Source organism: Petaurus breviceps, unplaced genomic scaffold (assembly GCF_028583685.1).
Source record: "Petaurus breviceps papuanus isolate PSGF00001 unplaced genomic scaffold, PetGlider_PUasm1.0 90294, whole genome shotgun sequence".
Classification (NCBI taxonomy): domain Eukaryota; kingdom Metazoa; phylum Chordata; class Mammalia; order Diprotodontia; family Petauridae; genus Petaurus; species Petaurus breviceps.
In genome coordinates this window covers 465,959-493,394 of record NW_027187208.1, presented here as the reverse complement: position 1 = coordinate 493,394, position 27,436 = coordinate 465,959, and the positions used below count along the sequence as shown (strand labels likewise).

Genomic DNA, 27,436 nt, shown 5'->3' with positions numbered 1-27,436 from the left:
TAATAAGCAAACCAGTTGCTTAGCATAGGATTGCTTTTGCAAAGGAATATTCACTTTGTAAATAAAAGAAAAAACTAGCACAGACATTCCTCCCCTCATCAACCCCCCGAAAAAGAATTCAAACAAACTGGGGACATATACTACTTAAACCACCTTGGAATGTGTGGAGAGAGGGATCAGACAGCTAAATTTTTATATTTTAATTATAGTATTCAGTTTCCAGTTGTGGTATGACTAATGGATGAGATACTGATCTCTGCTCCTACTGGCCTAGGTCAATTAAGTTGCTTAGGACATCACACCTCACCTTGTATCTTCTGGTATGAATTCCAGATTCCAGATTCTGGTATTTAATATGCCTGACCATTTTCAGTTCACAAGGTCATAGCCACTTCTAATCTCCATCTAAAATAGGAAAGGACAAATGCAAAGAGTTCAAGTACCGAGGCCTATATTCACAGGACATATATTCATCTCAGGCCCGAGAATTCTACCCATTATAGCAGTGTCTCTCTCAGTGTCATGAAGCCAGGTAGGAAGGAGAGGGACACAGAAAAGGGCCCAGGGCAACTAGTGCTTTTGGAGTATACCCCAGCTCTGATGACATGGCCAATCAGTGGTGTGTCCTCGCCAGAGGGTAGTGAAGTAAAGCCAGCTGTTGGTCTGTACATGTTCCAAAGTGGAAGCATCATCAGGCATTTCCATAATCAGGTAGAAGACGTATCAGTTTTTATTATTTCTTTATTGTTAATTTTTTCTTTTAATTTGTCATACTCATAGTATGCTGTTAAAACAAACCATCATTTTGGTATTTTTTTCCTTTTTCTACTAATGTCAGTCTTCATGAATTTAACTGTTGAACAGTTTGAGGAGTATAAATTGAGACTGGTTACAGTTTTAATTAGTCATTTTAACTTTCACTTTTATGTTGTGACCTGGTTTGTTGCATTCAATTTTTTCCAAGTTGAATCTCACTTTTTCTATTATGGCCCCTTCCCATTTTTTGCACTGCAAATTACATGGTATATTTTATACCAGTCTTTTAATTTTAAAGCAGTTACATTTTTTTGAATGTGTTTCCTACAAGCAACATATTGATGGTTTTTTTCTTAGTTCATTCCATTATATTTTTTCCTTTAAAGGGAGAATCCACATCACTTAAATCTTTTGTTCTATCTAATAAACTTGATATGTTTTCTGTTACTTCCTTATTACTCTTTTTGATGTCTGAAATTTACCTTAATCTTCCACAAATATTTCCACTTTTAGAAAAGGAGACACAAGATTTCATTGGTATAGATAACTCCTTGTCAATGAAAACTGGAAAAGAGGCTAAATTACTTACCCAAGGTCCCATTGCTAGCATATAGCATAAATGGAATTTAATCTTGGGTCTTCCTGTCTCTAAGGTTAGATCTCCCTTTCAGAAAATGGTTTTAACTATTTAAAAAACCTGTTGCTTTATTTGGCCTCACACCTTGGGTTAAAGCGAATACCCGGATGGGAGAATTTCTAGAAAATTAGTACTCAGGAAAATAATACAGTCACAAACTTTATTGTCATTAGTGACAGCATCAGGAAAACAAAACATGTATACACACAATGGCAATACAGAGAGGTTTTTCCTACATGCAAGAAACTCTTCTGAGTCCTAGGGTAAGGGAGATGAGTTGGGGAAGGAACATGCTCAAAGTTGGGGTTCAGATAACAAAATTGTATACCCTAAGAAGGGCATGATTGAGAGCAGATGATAAGTACCAGATGTAGGAGAGAGCATTCCATTAACATATATGTACATTATTTATTTAAACGTTCATTTAAAAAAAAATTTGGGTTCCAAATTTTTCCTTCCCATTTCACCCACTGAAATGGCAAACAATATTATATCAATTATATATGTGAAGTCACGTAAAACATATTTCCATATTGGCCACATTATTTAAAAAAGCAAGGAAAACAAAGTAAAAAATATAGAAATATACTTCTATCTTCACTTAGAGTTCATCAGTTCTCTCTTTGGTTGCATATAGCATTTCTCTTCATGAACCTTTTGGAAATGTCTTGGATCATTGTGTTGATTAGTGTAGCTGAGTCTTTCATAATTGAACTTTGTTGCATAACTGCTGTTACTGTGTACAAAGTTCTTCTGGTTCTGCTCACTTCACTTTCCCTCAATTCATAGAAATCTTTCTAAGTTTTTCTGAAACCATCACCCTCATCATTTTTTAATGATGTATATACTAGTACTCCAAAACAATCATATGCCACAACTTGTTCAGCCATTCCCCAAATAGTGGAAATCTTCCCAATATGGGCCCTTTTCCTTTTCATTTGATCTTTTTGGGATACTGATCTAGAAGGGTATCTCTAGGTCATAGAGTATGTACAGTTTTATAGCCTTTTGAAAATAGCTCCAAATTGTCTGCCTGAATAGTTCCACCAGTTCACATCTCTGCCAACAGTGCAATAGTCTACCTATTTTCCTACATCTCCAACATTTTTCATTTTCCTTTCCTATCATGTTAGCCAGTATGATAGCTATACAATAAGAGGGATCATTACTAACCAGACCCAGAAGTGGTGGAAAAGTTCTCAGGATTACCCATAGATACCAAGCTTGAATGATATTTGAGTAATGAGAATTTCCTTATTGGGATCACAAACTGGTGGGAGGAGCCAACATTAGCTATCTAAGGCAGTAAAAGGAGAATGATGACTCAAGGACCCTGCGATAGGTCAAGAATTCATCTAATCAAAGGCTTCAAGTCTTATCAGCCTGACAGAGTTAATAGAAGAAAAATACAGACTGTTTCTCCTGTGTTTCTATGGGCATTAGGACCACTTAACCTAACTAACTCAACACGGAAGTTTAATGATTACAAATATATAACACCAAACCGTAATTATTTTTGATGTTGTTGAGTCACTTTAGTTGTGTCTTACTCCTTGTGATCCCATTTGGGATTTTCTTGGCAAAGATACTGGAGTTGTTTGCCATTTCCTTTTTTTTTTACATGTAATTGGAAAAAATAAGATACTATTAAGTAGGGGGGGAAAATCACATAAAACAAATACCAAAATGCACATAATCAAACATTTTCCTGCACTAGTTATTTCTTTGTTCCTCATTTATATTCAGCTGCTATATTCTTTGTAGTCAGACTATTCTGTCTTACAGTCCTCTATATATACTAATTACAAGTTTAATACATTGTTTTACTAGCAAGAGATACATCAAATTATAATTATAAATGGTTAATACATAATTAATAGTACATGCCTGATTTAAAAAAAATCTTTTATCCTAGAATAACTGTACAGTTGTCTTTAAATGCTAGATGACTTACCATATAAATGTTTTGCTATACATTAAACCCAACTCTTATAAATAATGTGCCTGCCTGGGCATAGAGAGCAGTAAAATCTTTGTTCAGTATTCTCCTAGGTAGCCAGGCTTATAACCTGAGGACAAGGACTTTCATTCACCACATTAGCTGTACTTTGGCTACTAGCCACTTCATGTCTCTGGGTGTTTCCTCATCTATAAAATGAAGAATTGTAGGGGTAGACTAGATGTTCTTTAAGGTCCCTTCCAGTTCTAAAATTCTGCCCAGAGCAAGAGACATAAAAGTATAGTTGAGGTATCTGATAGGTGGTCTGCATCTACAGGCAATCTCCAAAAACATCTGCCTAGCTTCAGGAACACTTAGTCAAAGACAGACAGAAAATTGGATTATGTAATAAGGTATTCATTGTTGTTCACTTGTCCAGTTGCATCCAATTCTTCATGACCTCAAATGGGTTTTTCTTGGCAAAGATACTGGAGTGATTTGCCATTTCCTTTGCTAAGGTATCCATAGAATCTTAAGATACTAGAAGAGATCAGGAATGAAAAAATGAAAAAAGTATTTTGTGCTTTTTACACACCAAGCAGGCACTGTGCTAAGCATTGGTGATTCAAATTTAATCAAATAAGACTATCTCTTCCCTATTTTGCTTTTAATGTGCCAAATATTGACTCAGAAATCCCACATAGCAACATTACCTATGTTCTGCTGTATTTTCCTTAATTTTGTTTTATTATTATTAACATATTATTATTATATTATTATTAACATAATATTATGTTAATATTTCCCAATTACATTTTAATCTGGTTCATCCAGTAGTGCTGCAATGCTTGGAAACTTCTGGCTTATGTGATACAAAGGAGGGTTGGGGGCGGGGTGGAGCTGTGTTATCATGGGCAAATCATTTGACTTCACTCAGCTTTAGTTTCCTCTTCTACAATTCTATAGACCCCATTTTAAAGATTAAGAAATAGAGGGGAAGTGACCTGTTCAAAGCCAGATTGCTATTAGGTGTGTGAGTCAAGACATAAATTGGGTCTTTTGATTTGAAATCTAGAGCTTTTTCACTTCTATTTTGCTTTTAATGTGCCAAACAAGAAACCAAAATCTTGCACATATAAGCAACCTAACAATATAAATATTCCAGTACTTGCCCTTATGAAAATAATTTGTTTAAAACAAGTGACTGACCAGCCCCTTGAACTATGATGACCACATTAGGGTTACAAACACCCTAGCCTACCAAATGACAGATTTTATCAATTATTCATTCATCTCATTTATAGGATGAAGAAGATGAATTTAAAAGACATCACAAAAAAGACTGATATAATACTTTATAATATACACATTTCTTTACTAAAATATACACAAAACAACCCTATTTTAACAAATTTATATATGATGTGTTGCTGAAGTATTTAGATAAAAAATTTTAGGCTTTGTAAGAATATCACAAAATACATTAGAAAAGAAAAATTTTGATTAAAAAAAAGCTTAAATAAAACATTAAAAAATTTTATTTTGCAGGTCTTTCAAATGTAACTTCCGAAAAGTTGAAAAGTAAAATGTACAATTAATTAGGTCAATCTGATTTGCTTTCCAAGGCTGATGAAATGTAACCCACAATAAACCTATGCGAAAGTATCACGTATGCAATTTAAGACGTTTTAACAATAAGGCTGGAATTTACTAAATGAATTTCCATTTGACAATTAATTTACCAACCAGTTATGTAGTAATGAAGAATTTTGCCAAGAAAAAAATATCCTTAATTTTCAGTTCATCAAATCAGTAGTCAAATGAAAATCTCATTTACTGTATTGTATATATTTATAGCAGCATCAACTTAAAAAAAAATCAGCATGAACTTTCACAAATTCATCCTCCAGCTGTGTAAAACAAACTGTTTATTCTTAGTTGAAAGGATACAAACTTTTCAAACGCATTCCTCTTTAATTTGCATCATAATTTCTCAAAGGAACTGCTTCAGTTAATAAAATCTTTGTGACTCAGGGATTTTCTGGAACTGTGTTTTGCAGGAAATGATCATATAACCATTTTTGGGTAAATGTTTCAGAACTCTCTAAAGCTTCAAAAAGGTATTTAAATTCTTCTGGGTACAAACTGCCTGTAGGTTCATATTTCTGCTTTTTTAGTTGTTGAAGAAAATCCTCTGTATCAGATATATGCCATGAGCCAAATGTATCAATTAATTTAGATTTGCTTTTGTTTAGACACTGTTTAACCAGACATATAAAATTACATGAGTTTATAGGTGTCAGATTATTTGTAAATAAATTTCTTCGAGGATTTAATCGAATAAAACACAAGCGCTCACCTTCATTTTCCTTGCCCTTTAGTGATTTCAGTTTCCCATTCCTGAAGGTTACAAATGATGATAAAGGTCCCTTGAGAAAACAAAGAAACCCCCCCCCCCCCTCCCCCAGCCCCATGCAAAAGCTTTATCTCACAAGCTGTTTGCCAGAGAACACTCAGGGGTTGATAATACTTTTCACCTGTCTTTGAAATGATTCTCTTGTATTCTTTTTCACTAATAAACATATTCAATTCTATCCGTCCATAGCTATATATGGAAGTACAAGAATAGAGGTCATGTAAAAGTTCCCAAAGTACATTTCTTTCATATTTAGTTGGGAAGAATCCAACTTCTCTACAGGAACATCTGCTGCCCATGGAACTTTTCTTATTCCCAATTTCTTGAAAAGTGTTTCAGTAAACATAGCAGCTGGTGGTCTTGCTATGTTACTCGGATCTCGATGGAAGAAGTCACAGTAGATTACTTCTAGCTGTCTATCTGGATGCTTTTTTAGAGTCGTTAAATATGGAAGAAAAGTCAGGTCACTTTCAAATGCAGCCACTCGTAAACCAGCATTGAGTAATGCACAGGTAATAATTCCAGGCCCGGGATTGCACTCTAGGACGTGGGGGCCGGCTCCAGGAGGCCCTGCCTGCAGGAGCTGCACCACGGTGTTCGTCACCTTCGCGCTGCCCGGGAAAAGCCTCTGCCAGGCCCTACTCTGCGACGCGTCCGACTTCGAGCCTATCCCGGAGGCCTGGGGTTCGAGGCACGACTGGGACAGGAGCCGGTGAGGCCCCTTCAGGTACCCCGGGCCCTTCTCCCAGAGGCGGCGAAGGCAAGCTCCGGTCACAGAGGTTCGCGCAAGAAGCCCAGTCACTGACCCCCACATCTTCGCCTCCGCGTTGCCTCCTCACTGTCTGCCTGCCGGAGCGGGAGCCGAAGCCGGGCCCAGGCTGGGGCCGGGGCAAGGACTACCACCACAAGCGTCATTCAGCAAGCCGAAGGCTCGAGACCTTTCAGACAAGGTGCGGGGCGGAAGTAAAAAATGTGCCATTTCATTTTACAGATGAGGAAACTGAGGCAAACAGGATTTAGTAACTTGCCAAGGGACACAGCTAGTGTCTGAGACCAGGTTTGAACTCAGGAAGATGAATCTTCCTGACTCTAAGCCCAGCACTCTATCGACTGCATCACACAGCTGTCCACTCGTAACCATAATATAAAATATTATAAGGTTCATAATTATCACAATCCACTTCTTGACCTTAGTGACCAGCAAATTATCAATAATAGGCTCATACAAGTCACATTTTATTAATAGTATAATGGTAGAAATCCCTGGGATGCTAGGGGGTACAGTGGATAGAGTGCTGGCCTGAAGTCAGGAAGACTCATCTTTCTGAGTTCAAGTCTGGCCTTAGACACTTCCTAGCTTTGTGAGATTGAGAAATCACTTCACCCTGTTTGCCTCAGTTTCCTTGTCTACAGAAGGATCTGGAGAAGATAATGGCAAACAACTCTAATATCTTTACCAAGAAAACCATAAATGGAATCATAAAGAATCAGACATGACTGAATCTAAAAAAATCCCTAAGGATTTTGATATGGAGAAGTTGACAAAGAAACTTAGTGGCAATTACATACAATTATAAGATAATAACAATCTGTAATAGATCACAGTCTAGCTGTAGTACCCCAAATTGATCCCCAAAATGGAAGTAGACTGGGAAAGATCCCTTGAATAGTCCCAACCAACAAGTCTCCAGGTCAAAGTCAATCTCCACTGAGGCCTATATAATTAAGTCCAAATCTGACCCATGGGTATTGATTGGATACAATTCCCAATTAATGAATAAAAAAATACAAATAAGGTGGGGTATCAATTTTCATTTTCACAGTACTTACTGATGTACTACGATGGAAGACCGAGACTTCTCTTTTTGACATAACCAATGCATGAATTTATATTGTTTGGCTATGAATGTTTCAAACAGGTTTTGCTTTTTTGTTTTCTCATGATGGGAGGTAGAGGAGGGAGTAACAGAATGTTTACAGGGTGTGTAGTGAGGACTAGCACGTTTGGTGTGAGGGATTACTGAGCCCTTTTCACATCTGCTCATCCGCTTTTTGTGTCTAGCAAGTCACACCATTCTCACATGCCCTCCAAGAAGCTGTAACGTGGGCAGCAGGCACACCCTGGTAAAACTGTCTCAGCAGACAGCCTAAATTATGCTGAGGGTAATCAATAGGCCTCAAACCCATGGGTGAATTAAGGGGATATCTACTCCAGGCACTTGAAGACTTCCCTCAGCAGAATGAGCAAATGAGAAAAATTTGTTCCAATGGCCATCAAGGTGGCTGAAGCAGGCTATGTGGAGTGCTTAGAGCATGGTCAGACATCAAAGATACCAAGGTCATCCATTACATCCTAAGCCATTGGCAGTCATTCTCTTTTTGTCTTGCCACAGGACTTTTTTTTTTTTTTTTTTGCTATAGTAGCCAATTTGATATCTCAGTGTAATTCTTAAAAAAGATTTTTTTTTGAGATTAAATAAATTACCTGTAACTCTCTTTAACTGTGCCAGACTTTGTTTCTCCAAGTTGGCTCCATTGCCAAGAAGGCTAGGCACTCAGTCCTAAATTCCTAGGCCAGGTGAAGAACTATCTTCTTCCAGATGGCTGTAGGGAGGACAGTAGTTAATTTTCTCCAAAGGAAGTACTTGCAAATGCTGTGATGGGGATTCCACCTTGGTAAGACATCTTAAAGTTAATGAGGAATTCCTCCTTTCATTTTCTATATGTGAATACATAACCCCAAAACTTTTCTATTGCTTTTTGGCATATATCTATCTATAGAGATATTTATATATCTGCAACTATATACCCACACATATATGAGTGTGTATGTATAACTACATCTATGTGTGTGTATATCTACGTATGTACATAAACACTATATATACATATACAGATATATGCATGTGTATGCATGCATATATATATATATACTCACATACATCCATATATGTGGAGAGACAGAGTCAGACAGACAGAGACAGAGAGACAGAGAAAGAGAGAGAGAGAGAGAGAAGGGGGAGGAAAAGAGGGAGGGGGGGGAGAGCTCGAGAGAGTTTGACTCTGGCCCTTAATTCCTCATTAGAAACTGACCTAAAGGCTCTTTCTGGTCCCATTCAGATCTCATGAAAACCACCCCTTCAGTGCTTCAGCGCTCCACTGGGCGGCCCTCTCTCCCCAAACTCAAATATACTTCTAAGAGATGGTTCATCCCTTTCCCAGAATTCATTGGGACAGAACAGTCTCTTGTGACCAGACTCCATCCCCCCCAATCCCCCTCCCCCCCTCCAAATACAAGCTTTTATCTTTGTTATAACAGCCTTGTTGGTGCGGTTTGGTTTTTCAGTCGTCTCCATCTCTTCACTGGTTCGCCATTTCTTTCTACATCTCATTTTACAGATGAGGAAACTGAGGCAAACAGGGAGAAGTGGCTTGCCCAGGGTCGGTCACACAGCTAGCAAGTCTGAGGCCATATTTGACTTCAGGGAGCTGAGCCCTCCTGCCTCTGGCCGGGCTCTATTCACTGCGGTCTCCAGCTGCCCCCTAGTGGTCCTTGGTGGAATTCTGATCAGGGGCCTCGGGATCCTGGTGCATTCTGGGAAATGTAGTTCAGGTTCTGTAACGGCGCAGGCGCGGGGTTAAAGGGGTCCATGCCCCTTGTCTGAAAACTGCAGACAAGTGGAGTGTGTCCCCTGAGGACTACGGTCCGTGAACACATCAGAGAAGGCTAATGTTCGTGTCAGAGAAGATTGTCTCCCCCCAGTCTTCGCTATCCCATGTTGGGGTGAAAGAAGGTCTGTGAGTGTGAAGTAACAATTTTCCCAGGAAAGGAGCTGTCGTGCCAAAGGGAGAGATGGACCCAGAAGATGGGGGAGGAGTAACCCCCGACATACTCTACCCCCTCAAACTCCTGTGGGACCAGCAGGAATCACAGGAGACCTGGCTGGTCCTGCAGCCTCAGAGGCACTAGTGCCCGTCCCCCATGCATGGTCTCTGCGTGTCCTAACCACTCGTGTTCCCTACTTTTGAGCCCCGTGTTATTCCTATGAGAGGCCCCTCTTTCCACCGAGTCTTTATTAAGCCCAGGGTTAAGGGAGGACATTGTTCTATCCTAATATGTCAAATTCTGCTGTCCCTGGCACCATAAAGACAGGAGGGGGGCCCTGCCATCCATTCCCCGGTATCCTTGTCAAGGGGAGCTGTTGAAGGTATTTCACCTGCTGTTCGCTCTCTGAAGGATCAAGGCCACTCTAGGGTCTGCTTCGTTGTCTTTGATCCTCCCTGTGGTTCTCCTAAATCCTCTTCCTGTCTTTTTCTTTGTTTAGGTCACCCCTGGGGGGTAGGTGCAATTATTACCCCCATTTTACAGATTAAAAAAAAAAAGAGGCAAGCAGAGTTTAAGTGACTTGCCTAAGGTCATACATCTAGTAAGGATCTGAGACTGGATTAGAAGTGAGATCCTCCTGCCTTCAGGTATATCACTCCATCTACTGTAGCACCTAGCTCCTCTTGCTGTTTTTCTACTGTTTATACCACCTTTTCCTATTATATTTGTTTAGTAAATAACTTTTGAAAATCGAATTGTCTGACTGATTGTTAACAGGGGGCATACCAGTGGGGACTTGTGAGCTATAATGCAAAGTCCCTTTGCATTGATGGTAAAGTCCCTCCTCTCTCCTTTATTCTTTTTCTGTTACTATCTCTCCTTCTCTTCAGCTCTTTTTTCTTCTTTCTTTCTTTTCTCCTTCTCTCCGCTCTTCCTCCCTCACTCCCTCACTTTTTCTCCTTCTTCTCTTCCATGGTCTCTGGATTTTCTGCCTCTGCTCACCCAACCTCCAGGATTGCTGGCCCCAGATGGCCTTCCTATGGAATGAAATACTTCCCCAGGGTCTCACACCACCCAGGTCAACCTGAGGTAGAGGATGGCTTTGTATATGGAACAGAAAGCCATTTCATTTTAGGCTTTGAACCTCTGACTCTTTTGGGGAAATTGAAAAAAAAAAATTAGGATGGCTGGGTTTGAGTTGGATGGCTTATGACTGTAAGAGTGCCCTCTCTTGTGCCTTTCCTGTCCACCCTCCTTTGGATAAGTAAGTTGATCTGGGGGCTTGTGGGAACAGCAGCATATGAAGGGCATAGAGATAGGGTCTGGCTATTGGGTCACAGGGGGGTTAAATTGCAGGCACAATCACAGAGGGAGAAACAAACCAAATTAGGTAAACATGGGAACTCAGTTGCCCCGCCTCCCTCTCTTACCCACAAAGGAAGCCAACTTTCTGTTTCCTTTCTTAGTCTTCTCTTTACTGCAGTTGCTCCTCTAGCAGCAGTTACTGTACAGTCAACAAATACAGACTGTTATGAGAGTGTAGGGAGACATGGCATCATAGGAAATGAAATTAGAGAAGGAGAGCAGGTTTTATGTTTTACTGTCATGTTAAATCTCATATACTCTTTTTTTTTGTTTGTTTTGTTTTGCTTTAAAGCAATTGGGGTTAAGTAACTTGCTCAAGGTTACACAGCTAGTTATTTTTTTGTGTGGGTGCCAAGTATCTGAGTCCAGAATTGATCCCGGGTCTCCCGAAGCCGGGGCCGGCACTCTTATTCACTGTACCACCTGGCCGCAGTAATATACACTTGGGTGTTAAGTGTAGTTGACACAGTGCTAGGCACTCTGCTGAGAGCTGAGGATACAAACACCCAAAAAGGTAAATGTTTCCTGCCCTCAAAGAATTCCCATTCTAATGGAAGAGCCAATGTCCAAGATTTGGGTATGTCCAAGTGATATCCAGGGAAGGTACAAAGTAATCTCAGAAAGGAAGGCATTAGCACATGGGGGCGGGGGGAGGATTATGAAAGGCCTGCTGCAGAGGGTGAGATTTGAGATGTCTTCAAGGAAGCCAGGGAAACTGAGAGATGGAGAGAAGGAGAGAGTGTTCTAGGCACTGGTGTAGCAAACTTTCAGAAGTTTCCCGGTTTTGCTAATGGAATGTTCCCCTTCCCTATATTATTATCTGAAAGGCTACAGGGCAGACAAGCAAGAGGATGTATTATGAAGGGAATGTTTTGGGGTCCCTTGACTTTCCTAGGTATATTCCACTGTCCGATACAGTTATCTGCAAAGGTTTCCGGGCAGATAGCAAGAGGGGTGTAATCTTTTTTGTTTATGCCTCTGGATATGGTCCTAGAATAATACCCTGATAAGTAACTAACCTTAAGCAAGGGTAAATAGTGAACAGGATTAAGGGAGGCTCCTTCTACATTATCTGCATTCCTTTGATGTAGGATCTTTCTACTCTTTTGGGGTGTCTACATTCTCCTGGGGGTACATAAAAGCTCTGTGAGCTCCTTGCATCTTTGGCTCTGTATGAAATAGTCCTGTAATAAACAGACTATTGATTACACCATCATCTCATTATTCTCACTGCTGGCTAGCTCACCAACTGTGCTGGTCGCTGTACACTGGGAATAGATAACCCACGGCAAGGAAAAGATATAGGAGATGGAGCATCCTGTACAAGGAGGCAGGACCTTCTAAGTCTCTCAGGTTATGCCACCTTTCTGCATCCATGAGGTTAGGAGAATCTGAAATTCAGCTTGGAAACTATTGGTAAAACTGTCCTTCTCTGAGGAGAAATTGCAATTTCTCCATGTTCACAGATTTCTAGGTGCATCAGTCTTACTATTTTGCTGTCATCATAACAAGGTCTACAGTCACCTTCATCTTGTAATCCTCTGTTCTGAAATCATCAGTGTTTCTTTTCCTGTGCCATTTTGTAAAGTGGACCCTGGCTGGAGATTTTGATCTCTGGTAAAAAAGAGACCCTCACATGGTTTTTTCTTGAGTGATTCCTTTTGGGGTATACCATTTCTCTGGGTTCCAAATCAGTTAATTCTACTTTCTGCAGTTACCTTTTAAGAACTTGCTTTTTACTTTTAAGAGAACATTTCTTGTTCTATTGACTGAGTTTCTTGTCTTCATTTTCAGTGTAAATTACTAATTTTTAAAATTGCCTTTCAGGCACCAATCCTGCTTTACTTCCAACCAATCTCTTCAAATGACATAATTTCATTTCTCTTTATAACAATTCAATATTTCACTTTCTTTCAAACATGGTATATTTCTTAGCCTTATGCTTTATTGTTTGCAAACCATGTTTCAGATTCTTCCAAGGTCTAATTTCCTTTTATTCCATTGAATCTATTTTGCAATTACCTCAGTATTCTTATATATCTCAAAATCATTGTCAGTCAGTCACCAACCATTTATCAAGAACCCACTATGTGCCAGTCACTGTGTTAAGCATCGTGGATACAAAGAATGTCTCTTTTCTTAAGAAACACCTTGTAATGTTTTCTAACATGAAAACAACCATGTACCAATAAGATACATTCAAGATAAATAGTAGATAATCTCATAATATTGACTCCTGTGGTACTAATTGCTTGAAACCCTGGGAGATATTATTTTACTACTCCCACAGGGTTCTCTAGTACCCTTAATGGTGTTGGGGTTGCCAGGGCTCTCTATCAATGGCTATAGTACCAACTGATGCTGTTCCCTTTCATCGTAGGGATCATTTTATGCACACCAGTTCCGTTTATCCACTAACAGTTTAGCTTTTAAAGAAACATTTTCTTAAAAATGTATAACAAACATAAAAACAGCTTCCCAATACATGGAAAGCATAATTTTTCTTTTATACCACCTTGGTCTCTGGGGAGGGATGGGGATTAGGTTCATTGCTTAGCTCAGTCCTTATAAAAAGCAGTCCTAAATCCCAAGTCCAAAACCCCTTCTTGGGCTCCAGTCTTAGGTACTTTGGTTTCTCTGGGCTTTCCTGCCAAGCTGGTTCTCTACATTATCTTACCTACAATCTTATTGCCATGACTGAAATTCCCAAAATTAACTACAAGATAGTTCGGGTTCACCACTGGTACCTAAAAATGCTACCAATTGAGATCAAGGTGTAACAAAAATACTGTCACCAGAAGTAAAAGAGAGGAAGAGAAAGACAAGGATGTCACTTCCCCTCACTGGTTCTGTTCATGTTACCCACTGGTGTACCCATGGTGGGAATGAAGTGTGATCTTTCTCCTCGGCATGGAAGAGAAAAGAGTTTGCCAGGAGGGGAGGGGAAAAGGATGAAGGGAAGCAGAGAGAGAGAGAGAGAGAGAGAGACAGAGACAGAGAGAGAGAGACAGAGACAGAGAGAGAGAGACAGAGAGACAGAGAGACAGAGAGAGAGAGAGAGAGAGAGAGAGAGAGAGAGAGAGAGAGAGAGACAGAGAGAGAGAGAGAGAGAGAGAGAGAGAGAGAGAGAGAGACAGAGAGACAGAGAGAGAGAGACAGAGACAGAGATACAGAGAGAGACAGAGAGGCAGAGACAGAGACACAGACAGAGAGAGACAGACACAGAGACACAGAGACAGAGACAGAGAGACAGAAAGAGAGATGGAGAGACAGAGACAGAGAAAAAGAGAGACAGAAACAGAGAAAAGAGAGACTGAGAGAGAGATACTATGGTTAAAGGGGATCAAGAAAAACTTCTCCTTGAAGCTGAGATTTTAGCTGTAATTTAGAGACCAGAGTAGCCAGGAGACTATAATGAGGAGGGAGAGTGTTTCAGGCATGGGGGATAGCCAGTGAATATGCCGGAGTGTGAGGGTGGAGCCTCTTTGTTCAAAGAACAAGGAGGCAAAGGAGGAGGTCAGTGTCACTGGATGGCAGAGTACTTGGTGAGGAATGAGGTGAAAGAAAACTGCAGAGGTAGGGGTGGGTCAGGTTGTGAAGGATTTTGAGTAATGGTTGGTTTTGTTTTTTTTTTTTTTTACATTTGATGCTACAGGCAATAGAGAACCAGTGGATTAGACAGAATGAGAACAGAGGCTGAGGTGATATGGTAAGATGTGCACTTTAAGAAAATTAATTTGAGAGCTGAGTGGAGAATGGATTGGAATGGGAAGAAATTTAAGGAAGGGAAACCAACCAGAATGAAATAGTCCAAGTATGATGTGAAGAAGGTCTGGACTTGGGTGGTGGCAGTGCCAAAGGAGAGAAGGGGCAGAGAGGAGAGTTGTTGTGAAGGTGAAGTCAAAAAGACTTGGCAATAGATTGGATGGAGGGTGGGGGAAGAGTGAGAGAGTGAGGAGTCAAGGATGACTCTTAGATTGAAAACCTGGTGATTAGAAGGCTAGTGTTGTCCTCAACAGAAACAGTAAAGTTGAGAAGAGGCGAGAGTTTAGGGAAAAGAAAATGAGTTCAGTTTTGGACATGTTAAGTTTAAGATGTGTACAGGATGTCCAGTTCAAGATGTCTAGTAAGTAGCTGGAGATTAGTCTGCAGGTTGAGAGGTTAGGGCTAGATAAATATATCTAACAATTTTCATCCAAGACATGATAATTGAATTGGTGGGAGCTGATGGGATCATGAAAGTAAAACAGTATTGAGGGAGAAGAGAAGAAGTTTCCAAAAAAAGTGCTGGGGCATACTTACTTTTAGAAGTTATGACCTAGAGGTGACTATGCAGCACATTGAATAGAGCAAATGTCCTGGAGTCAGGAGGGCTTGAGTATTCTAATCCAACCTGTGTGACCTTTTGCAAGTCACTTAACCCCAATTGCCCTGCCTTCCCCCCTGGAAAAAGAAAAGAAAAAGAAGGTGTGATCTAGAATAATTGGGTGATCAGAGCTGAAACTTGCAGGTTTCCAGAAAGTTTCTTGTTTTTCCACGTAGACCAATTCCAGTCTATTATTTTCCTTAATTCCTTGCCAATGAGTGTTTTACCCTAATTCCTTCTAGATGATTTTGCTTCTTATTTACTTAGGCAACTAAATCGTGCCAAATAAAACAGAAGCCAATACTAGTCGGCTCAACCAAATTTCTAGAAATGAAATTTTGCCTTCCTTTAAAATTACTTTACTCACCTTTTCTGAGGAAATGTCTTAAGACAGTTTAAACTTTACTCATGGTAATTCAAGCAAAAGGAAATTTAAGAGAATGGCAGGTGAGGTTTAATTTTGAGAACACTTGTTTTCTTCTTCAGAGACAATGGAAGAAAAATACTTTTAAACTAGGTTCCATTTAACATGTTTACCGACTGAGTTTTGTTTGCCTGAGTAGCTATCAATTGAACCTCATAGAAAAGATGAGAACAAATATTTACCCTGCTGGCAATATTAATTCAGAAAAATCCACAGCATACATCTTTATTTGAGTTACTTAAGGATACTTTAGGAGAAAGTTCAGTCAAATCATTTCATCCAAGTATTTAAATAGTCCATTTATCTAGTTGGTAAGAATTTAATTCCAGCTTTTCAAGGACAGAGAATTGTCTGTTTTCAAGTCCTCACTTTAATGTTCCCTGACATTTCTGAAATTAAATGGTCAGGACTGACCTCATCATATATTCTGAAATTTCACTGACTAACAGGAACACAATTCTAATTCCACTACCTATACTGTGTTTCCCCGATAATAAGACCTATCCTGAAAATAAGCCCTCCCCTACTGTGTAAGATTCCTCTAAAATAAGCCCTCCCCTGAAAATAAGCCCTATTGAGATTGCTACTGTAGTGAAGATGATCCCCTGCGCTACATGCTACATTACGGTACCCTCTGTATGCACCGTCCCCCCCTCCCCCCCGGTGAAACGCACGCAGCGCTCCGAACTGCATCCAATCAGAGCTGCAGCAGTGAGCGCGTCATCCTGTTCTTCCCCAGTGATTTGCTTATTGAATAAAGGTACATTTTTTTGTTCACATTTACCTGTTTATTAAAATTGCTGTCAATGTTCATTAAAATAAGCCCTCCCCTGAAAATAAGCCCTCTGGTGTTTTTCTGTCCAAAAAACTAAGACAGTGTCTTATTATCGGGGAAACACGGTAATAGGGAACCTAGTCATTTAGATACATCTCTCACTTTCTTTGCCATTCCTGATGATCTACTTCTTTTGAAGCCTAGCATTTGGGCAGGAACATACATTGACCAGTTTGGGTAAAGTGCTCCAAAATGGCCAAAAGGACTGGACTCCTCTGTAAGAGGTCAAGCACTTCAGGGAGAATTCTTTGTGATCTCTTTGTCACACCCTCTTTTACTGTGGAGGATTTACTGACTTTAAGATAAGTCATCCACTGCCTTAGACTATCATATATCTAAACACAGAACACAGAATGATAAGAACCTCAATGCCAAATACAAAACAGTTTTTAGAAAATACCAAATTTATCACTTTCACCCAGTTAAGAGTGTTCATGCATTTTCCCATGATGGCTAGGAGAAATTAAGTTTCTCCTCACAGGTTTAGCTTTACACATCTGCTGTCCAATCTTAAGAGAAGGGTAAAGAGGGGGTGGCCAGGTGGCACAGTGAGTAAAGCGGTGCCCCAGAGCCAGGAGGACCCCAGTTGGGTTCCAGCCTTAGACACTTAACACCCACACACAAAAACTAGCTGTGTAACCTTGGGCAAGTTACCCAATTGCCCTCCAAAAGGCAAAAAAAAAAAAAAAGAGAGAAGGGTAAAGAAAGCTCTTCTTTCCCCCAGGCTCATTGGGTTAGGCACAATCTCCCTTCCTGTCATTCAGTCACTCCCAGGGAGGTTTTTTTATCTTCCCCAATTAAAATGGGAGTTTCTTAGAATGGACTGTGTAAAATACAAAGCTCTTAGAGCTGTCACTGCATGCACTCACTTACTCACAGTTCTGAAGAATATTATCAGAAAGACAATGGAGCAGGAACTTTCTTTTACCCAGTGGATCAAGACCAAATAGGCTCTTTTACATTTCCCCTGATGCCCCTTTTGCACAATGTTGAAGACAAGACCCCTGTGCATCTGACCTGAAATGTAGTTGTTGAATGGATAAATTCTGTAAGGAGAAGTAATTTGGGAAATGTAGCTCAAATCCTGCTTATTGGATTCTGATAAGAGGAAAAGGAAATCAAGGCCACTGAGCATCTGACCTGAAGTGTTGTTGCTGAATGGGATTATTCTGAGAAACAGAAAGATTCTGGGAAGTGAAAGTAAAATTAATCTGACACCCTGTTTGTTGAGTTCTGGGGAGGAGGGGAGGGGAAGTGTGCAATCTGAGTACCTTGTTCTCTAAGTCTCACACCTGAGACCCCTTACCCATTTCGCCATCCCTGGTGCCAACTTTCACTTCTTTCTCCCTCTCCTTGACTCCTTTCCTAGTTCAGTTTTAGGTATTTGTACAACAAACTATGTGTATATATTGGATCTTTACTTTCCCAATTCAGTGAAGGATGATCTTAGATACCTGTGATGTTCATGTTCCCTCTTGATTTTTCACCTTGGCATACTTGTTTCCTCAAGCAATCCAAAATATCAGAGATAGTAAGATCCTACATCCTTCTTATTCCATATTAAATTCTCTTTTCTTTTATCTCTTCAAAGTGACAAAATAGAATAAATGATACCTAGTTCCTTCATTTGATATTTCTTCAGTGAGTGCACTGCTTAAGGTCTCCATCTTTGGTTCTAATCTATTTTCTTTCCAATTTATTTTTCTCCAAGCATCTCTATTTTCATTTTGCTTCATTTGTTCTGACTTTAGTTTTCCTCTTATACCAGACTGAAAAGTATTTAAAATTTTTTTTCCATTTAAGTTAGGTACTTTTATTATTCTTATCTAACAGTAGAATAAACTGAGATAAACAGAGGTTAAGTGATATGCCCAGAGTCACACAACAAGTAAGTTTCTGAGGCCAGAATAAGGACTAGATTTTCGTTTGTTTTTATTTTTTTTTGTCTTTATTAAATTGTTTGTTTACTTTTAGTTTACAGGATTCAATTCCACAATTCCTTGAGTTTCAAATTTTCTTCCCCTTCCTCCCCTTCCCTTCTCCCATGGTGGCAATAGGATCTGCAAATAGTTTCACTTTAGACATTAGTCAGGTTATAAAGAAGTATTGTATCAGATGGAATGAACAATGGGAAAGAGGAAACAAAACCAAACAAGAAAAAGAAAGAGAACAGGTAGTTTGCTTCAATCTGCAGTCAAACTCTGTTCTTTCTAGTTCTTTCTCTGAATGCAGACATCTCTCTCCATCATGAATCTTTTGGAATTGACTTATAACCTTGTATTGCTGAGAAGAGTCCAGTCTATCAAAGTTGGTTGTCACACATACATTTTGTCTGTAATTGTGTACAAATTTCTCCTGGTTCTGCTCTTCTCACTCAGCATCAGTTTGTATAAGCCTCTCCCGATAAATATGATGTCCATCTGCTCCTAATTTCTTATAGCACAATAATATTCTATTACATTCATATACCACAACTTGTTTAGCCATTCCCCAATTGATGGGCATCCCCTTAATTTTCCAATTCTTTGCCACCACAAAAAGAGCTGTTATAAATATTTTTGTACATAAGGTATTCCTCCCACTTCTATAATCTCTTTGGGATACAACCCTAGAAGTAGTATTGCTGGGTCAAAGGGTATGAAATTACTTATAGCCCTTTGGGCATAGTTCCAGATTGCTCTTCAGAATGGTTGAATACATTCACAATTCCACCAACAATGCATTAGTGTTCCAATTTTTCCATATCCTCTCCAGCATTTGTCATTTTCCTGATTTGTCATCTTAGCCAATCTGACTGGTTAGATGTGGTACCACAGAGTTGTTTTAATTTGCATTTCTCTAATCAATAGTGATTTAGAGCATTTTTTCATATGCTTATAGATATCTTTAATTTCTTCCTATAAAAACTGTCTGTTCATATACTTTGACAATTGGGGAATGACTTGTATTCTTATAGATTTGACTCAATTCTCTGTATATTTTAGAAATGAGGCCTTTATCAGAGATATTGGTTGTAAAATATTTTTCCCAATTTTCCACTTCTCTCTTAATCTTGGTTACATTGGCTTCGTTTGTACAGAAGCTTTTCAATTTAATGTAAACCATCCTTGCATTCCTGGAATAAATCCTTCCTAATCAAAGTGTATTATTTTTGTGATAAGTTGCTGTAGTCTTTTTGATAATATTTTATTTAAAAATTTTGCATGCATATTCAGAAGGGAAATTGGTCTATAATTTTCTTTCTCCATTTTATCTCTTCCTGATTTAGGTATCAGTACCATATTTGTGTCATAAAAAGAATTTGGTAGGACTCTTTCTTCATTAATTTTCCCAAATAGTTTGTAGAGTATTGGAATCAATTGTTTGATAGAATTCACTAGTAATCCATCTGGCCCTGGAGATTTTTTCCTAGGGAGTTCACTGATGACTTGTTTGATTTCTTTTTCTGAGATGGGGTTATTTAAGTAATTTACTTCCTCTTCAATTAATCTGGGCAACTTATATTTTTGTAAATATTCATCCATTTCACTAAGATTGTCAAATTTATGTGCATTCAATTGGGCAAAATAATTCCTAATTATTGTTTTGATTTCCTCTTCATTGGAGGTAGATTCACCTTTTTCATTTTTGATACTCATAGTTTGGTTATTTTCTTTTTTTTATAATATTGACTAAGATTTTAGCTAAAATTGACTATCAATTTTATTGTTTTTTTCATAAAACCAGCTTTTAGTTTTATTAATTCAATAGTTTTCCTAATTTCAATTTTATTAATCTCTCCTTTGGTTTTCGTTATTCCTAATTTAGTATTTAATTGGGGATTTTCAATTTGTTCTTTTTCTAGCTTTTTCAATTGCATGCCCAATTCATTGACCTACCTTTTCTCTAATTTATTCATGTATGCACTCAGGTATATAAAACTTCCCCTAAGAACCGCCTTTGCTGCATCCCACAAATTTTGGTATGTTGTCTCTTTATTTTCATTCTCTTGAATGAAGTTACTGATTGTTACTATAATTTCTTGTTTGACCCATTCATGCTTTAGGATTAAATTGTTTAGTTTCCAATTAGTTCTTAGTCTATCTTTGCATGGCCCTTTATTGCATATGATTTTTATTGCATCATGGTCTGAGAATGCATTTAATATTTCTGCCTTTCTGCACTGAATTGTGAGGTTTATATGCCCTAGTACCTGGTCTATTTTTGTGTATGTGCCATGTACTGCTGAGAAGAAGGTATATTCCTTTTTAACTCCATTCAGTTTTCTCCAGGGATCTATCATATATAGCCTCTCTAAAATTCTATCCACCTCCTTAACTTCTTTCTAGTTTATTTTGAGGTTAGATTTATCAAGTTCAGAGAGGGGGAGATTAAGGTCCCCCACTAGTACAGTTTTGCTATCTATTTCTTCCTCTAATTCCCTTAACTTCTCCTCTAGAAATCTGGATGATATACCACTTGGTGCATATATATTAAGTAATGATATTGCTTCCTTTTTGATGGTGCCTTTTAGCAAGATACAGTTTCCTTCCTTATCTCTTTTAATTAGATCTATTTTTGCTTTTGCTTTATCTGAAAAAAGATTGCTACCCCTGCTTTTTTTACTTTAGCTGAAGCATAATATGTTCTACTCTAGACTTTTACCTTTACCCTTTACCTTTATGTCTCCTCTATCATTTTCCCAGGTCTGTTGCTTTTCCAATGAAATATTTCCCATTTTCTTCTATTTTTTTCAATTTTTTTTTCATCATTTCTCATAGAGTCACTAGCTTATCCTGGGTCAATTCTAATTTTTAAGAAATTATTTTCTAAAGTGAGCTTTTGTACCTCTTTTTCCATTAGATCAATTGTACTTTTTAAGACTTTCTTTTCTTCAGTGAATTTTTGTTCTCCTTTTCCTTGGCCTTTCCATTTCTTAAGAGATTCTTCAGTGAATTTTATGTCTCTCTTTACCATTGGGCCATTTCTGTTTTTAAAGGTATTATTTACTTTAGGTTTTTTTTTTTCGTTTTGGAGGGGAGAAGGTAGGGCAATTGGGGTTGTGACTTGTCCAAGGTCACATGGCTAATTTTTGTGTTAAGTGTCTGAGGCTGGATTTGAACTCAGGTCTTCCTGACTCTAGGGCCAGTGTTCTATTCACTGCACCACTCAGCTGCCCCAATTGAGTATTTTTTAATGTATCTTTTATCAAGCTGTTACTTTTCTTTTCGTAGCTTTCTTACATCATTGCAATTTCTTTTTCCATTTTTCTCTACTTCTAATTTCTTTCTTTACCTCTCTGAGGAATTTTTATTGGTCTTGTCTCCTTTAACATATTTCTTTGCACCTTTGCTTTTAGTTTTTTTCACATTGTAGTCTTCATCTGAGCTTTTATCTTGCTTTTTCCTGCCACCATAATACATTTTTATGGTCAGATTCTTTGTTGTGGTGTGATCATTTTCCCAGCCTATTTCTTGACTTTGATCTTTGTGTTAAAGTTGGACTCTTGCTGACGTCTTGTTCCCATATCCCTTGACTCCCTGGCCCTTATCAGGAAACTAACTAAAGGCTCTTTCAGTTCCCATTCAGATCTCATGAAAACCACCCCTTCAGTGCTTCAGAGCTCCACTGGGGGGCCCCTCTCTCCAAACTCAAAAATACTTCTGAGAGATGGCTCCTCCCTTTCCCAGAATTCATCGAGACATAAAAAGTGACCAGACTCCATCCCCCAATCCCCCCCCCCCCCCCCCCCCCACCCATACAAGCTTTTATCTTTGTTATAACTACCTTGTTGGTGCGGTTTGGTTTTTCAGTCGTCTCCATCTCTTCATTTACAATACAGGAGTGGTTCGCCATTTCTTTCTCCAGCGCATTTTACAGATGAGGAAACTGAGGCAAACAGGGTTAAGTGCTTGGCAAGGGTCGCAGAGCTATAAGAGTTTGAGGCCATATTTGACCTCAGGGAGCGGAGCGTTCCTGATTCAGGGCCGGTATTCTATTCACTGAGGTCTCCAGCTGCCCCCCTCGCAGTCCTTGGTGGAATTCTGATCAGGGGTCTCGGGTTCCTAGTGCATTCTGGGAAATGTAGTTCAGGTTCTGTCAGGGCGCAGGCTCCGGGTCAAGCGGGTCAGTGCCCTTGTCTGAGGACTGGCAGACAAGTGGAGAATGTCCCTGAGGACTGTCCGTGAACAGATCGGAGAATGCTAGTGTTCTTGTCAGAGAAGATTCTCTCCCCCAGTCCCCGTCAGCCCATGCTGGGGTGGAAGAAGGTCTGTGAGTGTGAAGTAACAATTTCCCCAGGAAAGGAGCTGTCATGGCAAAGGAAGAGAAGGACCCGGAAGATGGGGGCGGGGTAACCCCCGACAGACTCCACCAACCTAAAACTCCTGTGGGACCAGCAGAAATCACAAGAGACCCAGCTGTTACCGCAACATCAGATGCACCCTTCCCCACGTATGGTCTCTGCGTGTCCTAACCACTCGTATTTCCTACCTTTGAGCCCCGGGTGTTATTCATGTGAGTGCACCCTCTTTCCACCGAGTCTTTATGTTTACGTGAGAGTAAGCCCAGGGTTAAGGGAGGACAGTGTTCTATCCCAGCGTGTCAAATTCTGCTGTCCCTGTCACCATAAAGACAGGAGGGGGGCCCTGCCATCCATTCCTCAGTATTCTTTGTCAAGGGGAACGGTAGAAGGTATTTCACCTACTGTTGGCTCTCTGAGGGATCAAGGGCACTCCTAGGGTCTGCTTCATTGTCTTTAATTTTCCTTGTGGTTCTCCTAACTCCTCTTCCAGTGTTTTTCTCTATTTAGGTTACCCCTGGGAGGTAGGTGCAATTATTATCCCCATTTTACAGACTAAAAAAAAAAAACCAGAGGCAAGCAGAATTTAAGTGACTTGCTTAAGGTCACATATCTAGTGTCTGAGACTGGATTAGAAGTGAGATTCTCCTGCCTTCAGGTATCACTCCATCTACTGTAGCACCTAGCTCCTCTTGCTGTTTTGCTACTGTTTATACAAACTTTTCCTATTATATTTGCTTAGTAAATAACTTTTGGAAAGTGAATTATGTCTGACTTATTGTTAACAGGGAGCATACCAGTGGGGACTTGTGACCCATAATGCAAAGTCCCTCTGCATTTAGGGTAAAGTCTCTCTCTCTTCTCCTTTGTTCTTTCTCTGCTTCTATCTCTCTTCCACTCTTTTTCTTTCTTTTCTCCTTCTCTCTTCTCACCCTCCCTCCCTTTTTCTCCAACTTCTTCTCTTCCCTGTCCTCTGGATTTTCTGCCTCTGCTCACTCAATCTCCAGGGTTGCTGGCCCCAGATGTGCTTCCTATGGAATATAATACTTCCGAGTGTCTTACTCCACCCAGGTCAACCTGAGGTAGAGGAGGGCTTAAGATATGGAACACAAATCCATTTCATCTTAGGCTTTGTCCCTCTGACTCTTTTAGGGAAATTGAAAGAAAAAAATTAGGATAACTAGGTTTGAGTTGGATGGTTTATGATTCTAAGACTGCCCTCTCTTCTGCCTTCCCTGTCCACCCTCCTATGGGTAAGTTGATCTGGGGCCTTGTGGGAAGAACAGTATCTGAGGGGCATGGAGATAGGGTCTGGCTTATGGGTTACAGGGGGGTTAAGATGCAGGCACAGTCACAGAAGGATAAACAAACCAAATTAGGCAAACATGCCAACTCACTGAGTTGCCCTGCCTCCCTCTCTCACCCACAAAGGAAGCCAACTTTCTGTTTCTTTTCTCAGTCTTCTCTTTCTTGGAATTGCTCCTCTAACAGCAGTTACTGTATACAGACTGATATTAGAGTTCAGGGAGACATAGCATCATAGGAAATGAAATCAGGAGAAAGAGAGCAGGGTTTGTGTTTTACTGTCATGTTCAATCTCATATACTCTTAAAAAAAAATAGAACAGTACTCAGCCAGCCCATGGGCAAGCTTTACTTAAGTGCTGTTGATTTGGTGCTAGGCACTCTCCTAAGAGGTGAGGTTGCACCCACCCAAAAAGGACAATATTTCCTGTCCTCAAGGAATTCTCATTCTAATGGAAGAGACAGAACATCCAAGATCCGGGTATGTCCAAGTGATATCCAGGGAAGGTGGAAGGTAAACTCAGAAGGGAAGGCATTAGCAGATAGAGGGGCAGAGAAGAGGGGATCAGGAAAGGCCTACTGCAGAGGGTGAGATTTGAGTTGTATTCAAGCAAGCCAGGGAAACTGAGAGATTGAGAAAAGGTGAGAGAGTGTTCTAGGCACTGGGAATAGATAACCCACGGCCAGGAAAAGAGATAGGAAGCAGAGGATCCTGTGCAAGAAACAGCCAATTTTGTGTGCAGTGGGATCTGAGAGGGACTGGGAGGCAGGACAGCCTAATTCTTTCAGTTTATGTCACCTTTCTGCTTCCATGAGTTAGGAGAATCTGAAATTTAGCTTGGAAACTATTGGTAAAACTGTACTTCTCTGAGGAGGAAATTGGAATTTTCCCCCATGTCTTTCACAGATTTCTAGGTGCAACAATCTTATTATTCTGTTGTCATCACAACAAGGTCTACAGTCACCTTCATCTTGCATTGCTTCTTTCTGAAATCCTCAGTTTTTCTTTTCCTCGGCTATTTTGTAAATTTGGTCCTGGCTGGGGATTTTGATTTCTGGCAAAAACGAGACTCCCAAATGCTTTTTCTTGAGTGATTTCTGTTGGGGAATACCATTTCTCTGGGTTCCAAATCAGTTAATTGTACTTTCTGCAGTTATTGTTTTAGAAATTGCTTTTTACTTTTTTTTTTTAAGCAATCGGGGTTAAGTAACTTGCTCAAGGTTACACGGCCAGTTATTTCTGGGTGTGGTGCTGAGTATCTGAGCCCAGATTTGATCCAGGTCATCCCAACACTGGAGCCGGTTCTCTTACTCACCGAGCCACCTGGCTGCCCCTAAGCAATTGGGGTTAAGTAACTTGCTCAAGGTTACATGGCCAGATGTTTCTGGGTGGGTGCTAAGTGTCTGAGCCCAGGATTCAATCTCCAGGTCTTCTCAACACTGGAGCCCGTGCTCTTACTCGCTGTGCTACCTGGCCACCCTGCTTTTTACTTTTAAGAGAACCTTTGTACATTTCTTGTTCTATTGACTGAGCTTCTTGTATACATTTTGTCAGCATAAATTACTAATTTTTAAAATTGCCTTTCCATCACCAATCCTGCTTTACCTCCAAGCAATCTCTTCAAATGACAGAATTACATTTCTCTTTATAATGATCTAATATTTCACTTTCTTTGAAACATGGTATATTTCTTAACCTTAAGCTTTTTTGCTTGCAAACCATGTTTCAGATTCTTCTAATTTCCTTTTATTCCATTGAATCTATTTTTCAATTGACTTAGTATTCTTTTTTTTTTTTTTAAAAGCAATTGAGATTAAGTAACTTGCTCAAGGTTACACGGCCAGTTATTTCTGGGTGTGGTGCTAAGTATCTGAGCCAGTATTTGATCCCAGGTCATCCCGACTCTGGGGCTGGTGCTCTTACTCACTGTGCCACCTGGCCTCCCCTAAGCAATTGGGGTTAAGTAACTTGCTTAAGGTTACACAGCCAGGAAAATCCCATAGGAAGATAGATAGTTTTTTTGTTTTTTTGGCCTTTTGGAGAGCAGTTGGGGTTAAGTAACTTGCCCAAGGTTACACAGCTAGTTTTTTTATGTGAGTGTTAAGTGTCTGAGGCTGGAACTGAGCTCGGTCCTCCTGACTCTGGGGCTGGCACTTTACTCACTGTGCCACCTAGCCACCCCTGTCAGTATTCTTACATATCTCAAATTCATTGTCAGTCAGTCACCAACCATTTATCAAGGACCCACTATGTGCCAGTCACATGATGTTAAGCATCATGAATACAAACAATGTCTGTTTTCTTAAGGAGCTCCTTCTAATGTCCTCTAACATGAAAACATCCATGTACCAATAAGATACATTCGAGACAAATTGTAGATAATCTCATAACCTGGACTCCCCTGGTCCTAACTGCTTGAAGGACTGGCAGAAATTATTTCCCTACTCCCACAGGGTTCTCTACTATCCTTAATGGTGTTGGGGGTGCTAGGGCTCTCTGTCAATGACTATGCTTCCCACTGAAGTTGTTCCCTTTCATTGTAGGGATCATTTCATGCACCCCAGTTTTATTTATCCACTAACAGTTTAGCTTTTCAAGAAAAAATTTCTTCAAATGTGTCATAAGAAACATAAAAACAGCTTCCCAACACATGGAAGGCATAATCTCTCTTGTATACCACCTTGGTCTCTGGTGATGGATGGGGATTAGCTTCATTGCTCAGCTCAGTACTTATAAAAAGCAGTCCTAAGTCCCAAGTCCAAAACCCCTCCTTAGGTTCCAGTCTTAGGTACTATGGTTTCTCTGGGCTTTCCTGCGAAGCTGGTTCTCTACATTATCTTACCTGAAATCTTATTGCCATGACTGAAGTTGCCAAATGTAACTACAATGTGGTTGGGGATCACCAGTGGTACCTAAAAGTGCTGACAATTGAGATAAAAGGGTAACAAAAACACTGTCACCAGAAGTAAAAGAGGCAAGGGTGTCACTTCCCTTCATTGGTTCTGATCATGGTACTCACTGGTATACCCATGGTGAGAATGAACTGTGATCTTTCTCCTCAGCATGGAACAGAAAAGAGTTTGCCAGGAGGGGAGGGGAAAAGGATGAAGGGAAGCAGAGAGAGACAGAGAGAGAGAGACAGAGAGAGAGAAAGAGAGAGAGAGACAGAGAGAGAGACAGAGAGACAGAGAGAGAGACAGAGAGAGAGAAAGACAGAGAGAGAGAGAGAGAGAGAGAGACAGAGAGACAGAGAGACAGAGAGAGAGAGACAGAGAGAGAGAGAGAGA

At 39.8% G+C, this 27,436-nt stretch overlaps 2 protein-coding genes across 6 annotated transcripts in view; one reads left to right on the top strand and one right to left on the bottom strand.

Annotated features, from left to right (window-relative positions):
• Positions 1–22,632, bottom strand: LOC138176912 (dimethyladenosine transferase 2, mitochondrial-like). Of its 4 annotated transcripts, none has more exons than XR_011172405.1 (4): positions 22,331–22,632; positions 15,242–15,382; positions 8,234–11,078; positions 1–405 (listed from the first exon to the last, which is right to left on the bottom strand). XR_011172405.1 is itself a non-coding variant. In XM_069107845.1 (4 exons), the coding sequence occupies exon 4, from the start codon at positions 6,560–6,562 to the stop codon at positions 5,924–5,926; it is 639 nt and encodes a 212-aa protein (XP_068963946.1). In that variant the 5' UTR covers positions 6,563–6,686; positions 8,234–11,078; positions 15,242–15,382; positions 22,331–22,632; the 3' UTR covers positions 5,895–5,923. The 4 variants fall into 4 exon arrangements, 1 of the variants encoding a protein (XP_068963946.1); XM_069107845.1 differs by lacking the exon at positions 1–405 and adding an exon at positions 5,895–6,686; XR_011172406.1 differs by lacking the exon at positions 1–405 and having other exon boundaries at positions 6,823–8,352.
• A 293-nt stretch (positions 22,633–22,925) lies between these two features.
• LOC138176911 (interferon-induced very large GTPase 1-like) overlaps positions 22,926–27,436 on the top strand; it is a 60,661-nt gene continuing 56,150 nt past the window's right edge. The window contains exon 1 of one of the 2 annotated variants that reach the window (XM_069107843.1): positions 22,926–23,059. The gene's annotated coding sequence lies outside the window, so the exon portion shown is untranslated. Of the gene's footprint in view, positions 23,060–24,611; positions 24,630–27,436 lie in introns of those variants that run through there. The other variant, XM_069107844.1, reaches the window with a different exon arrangement.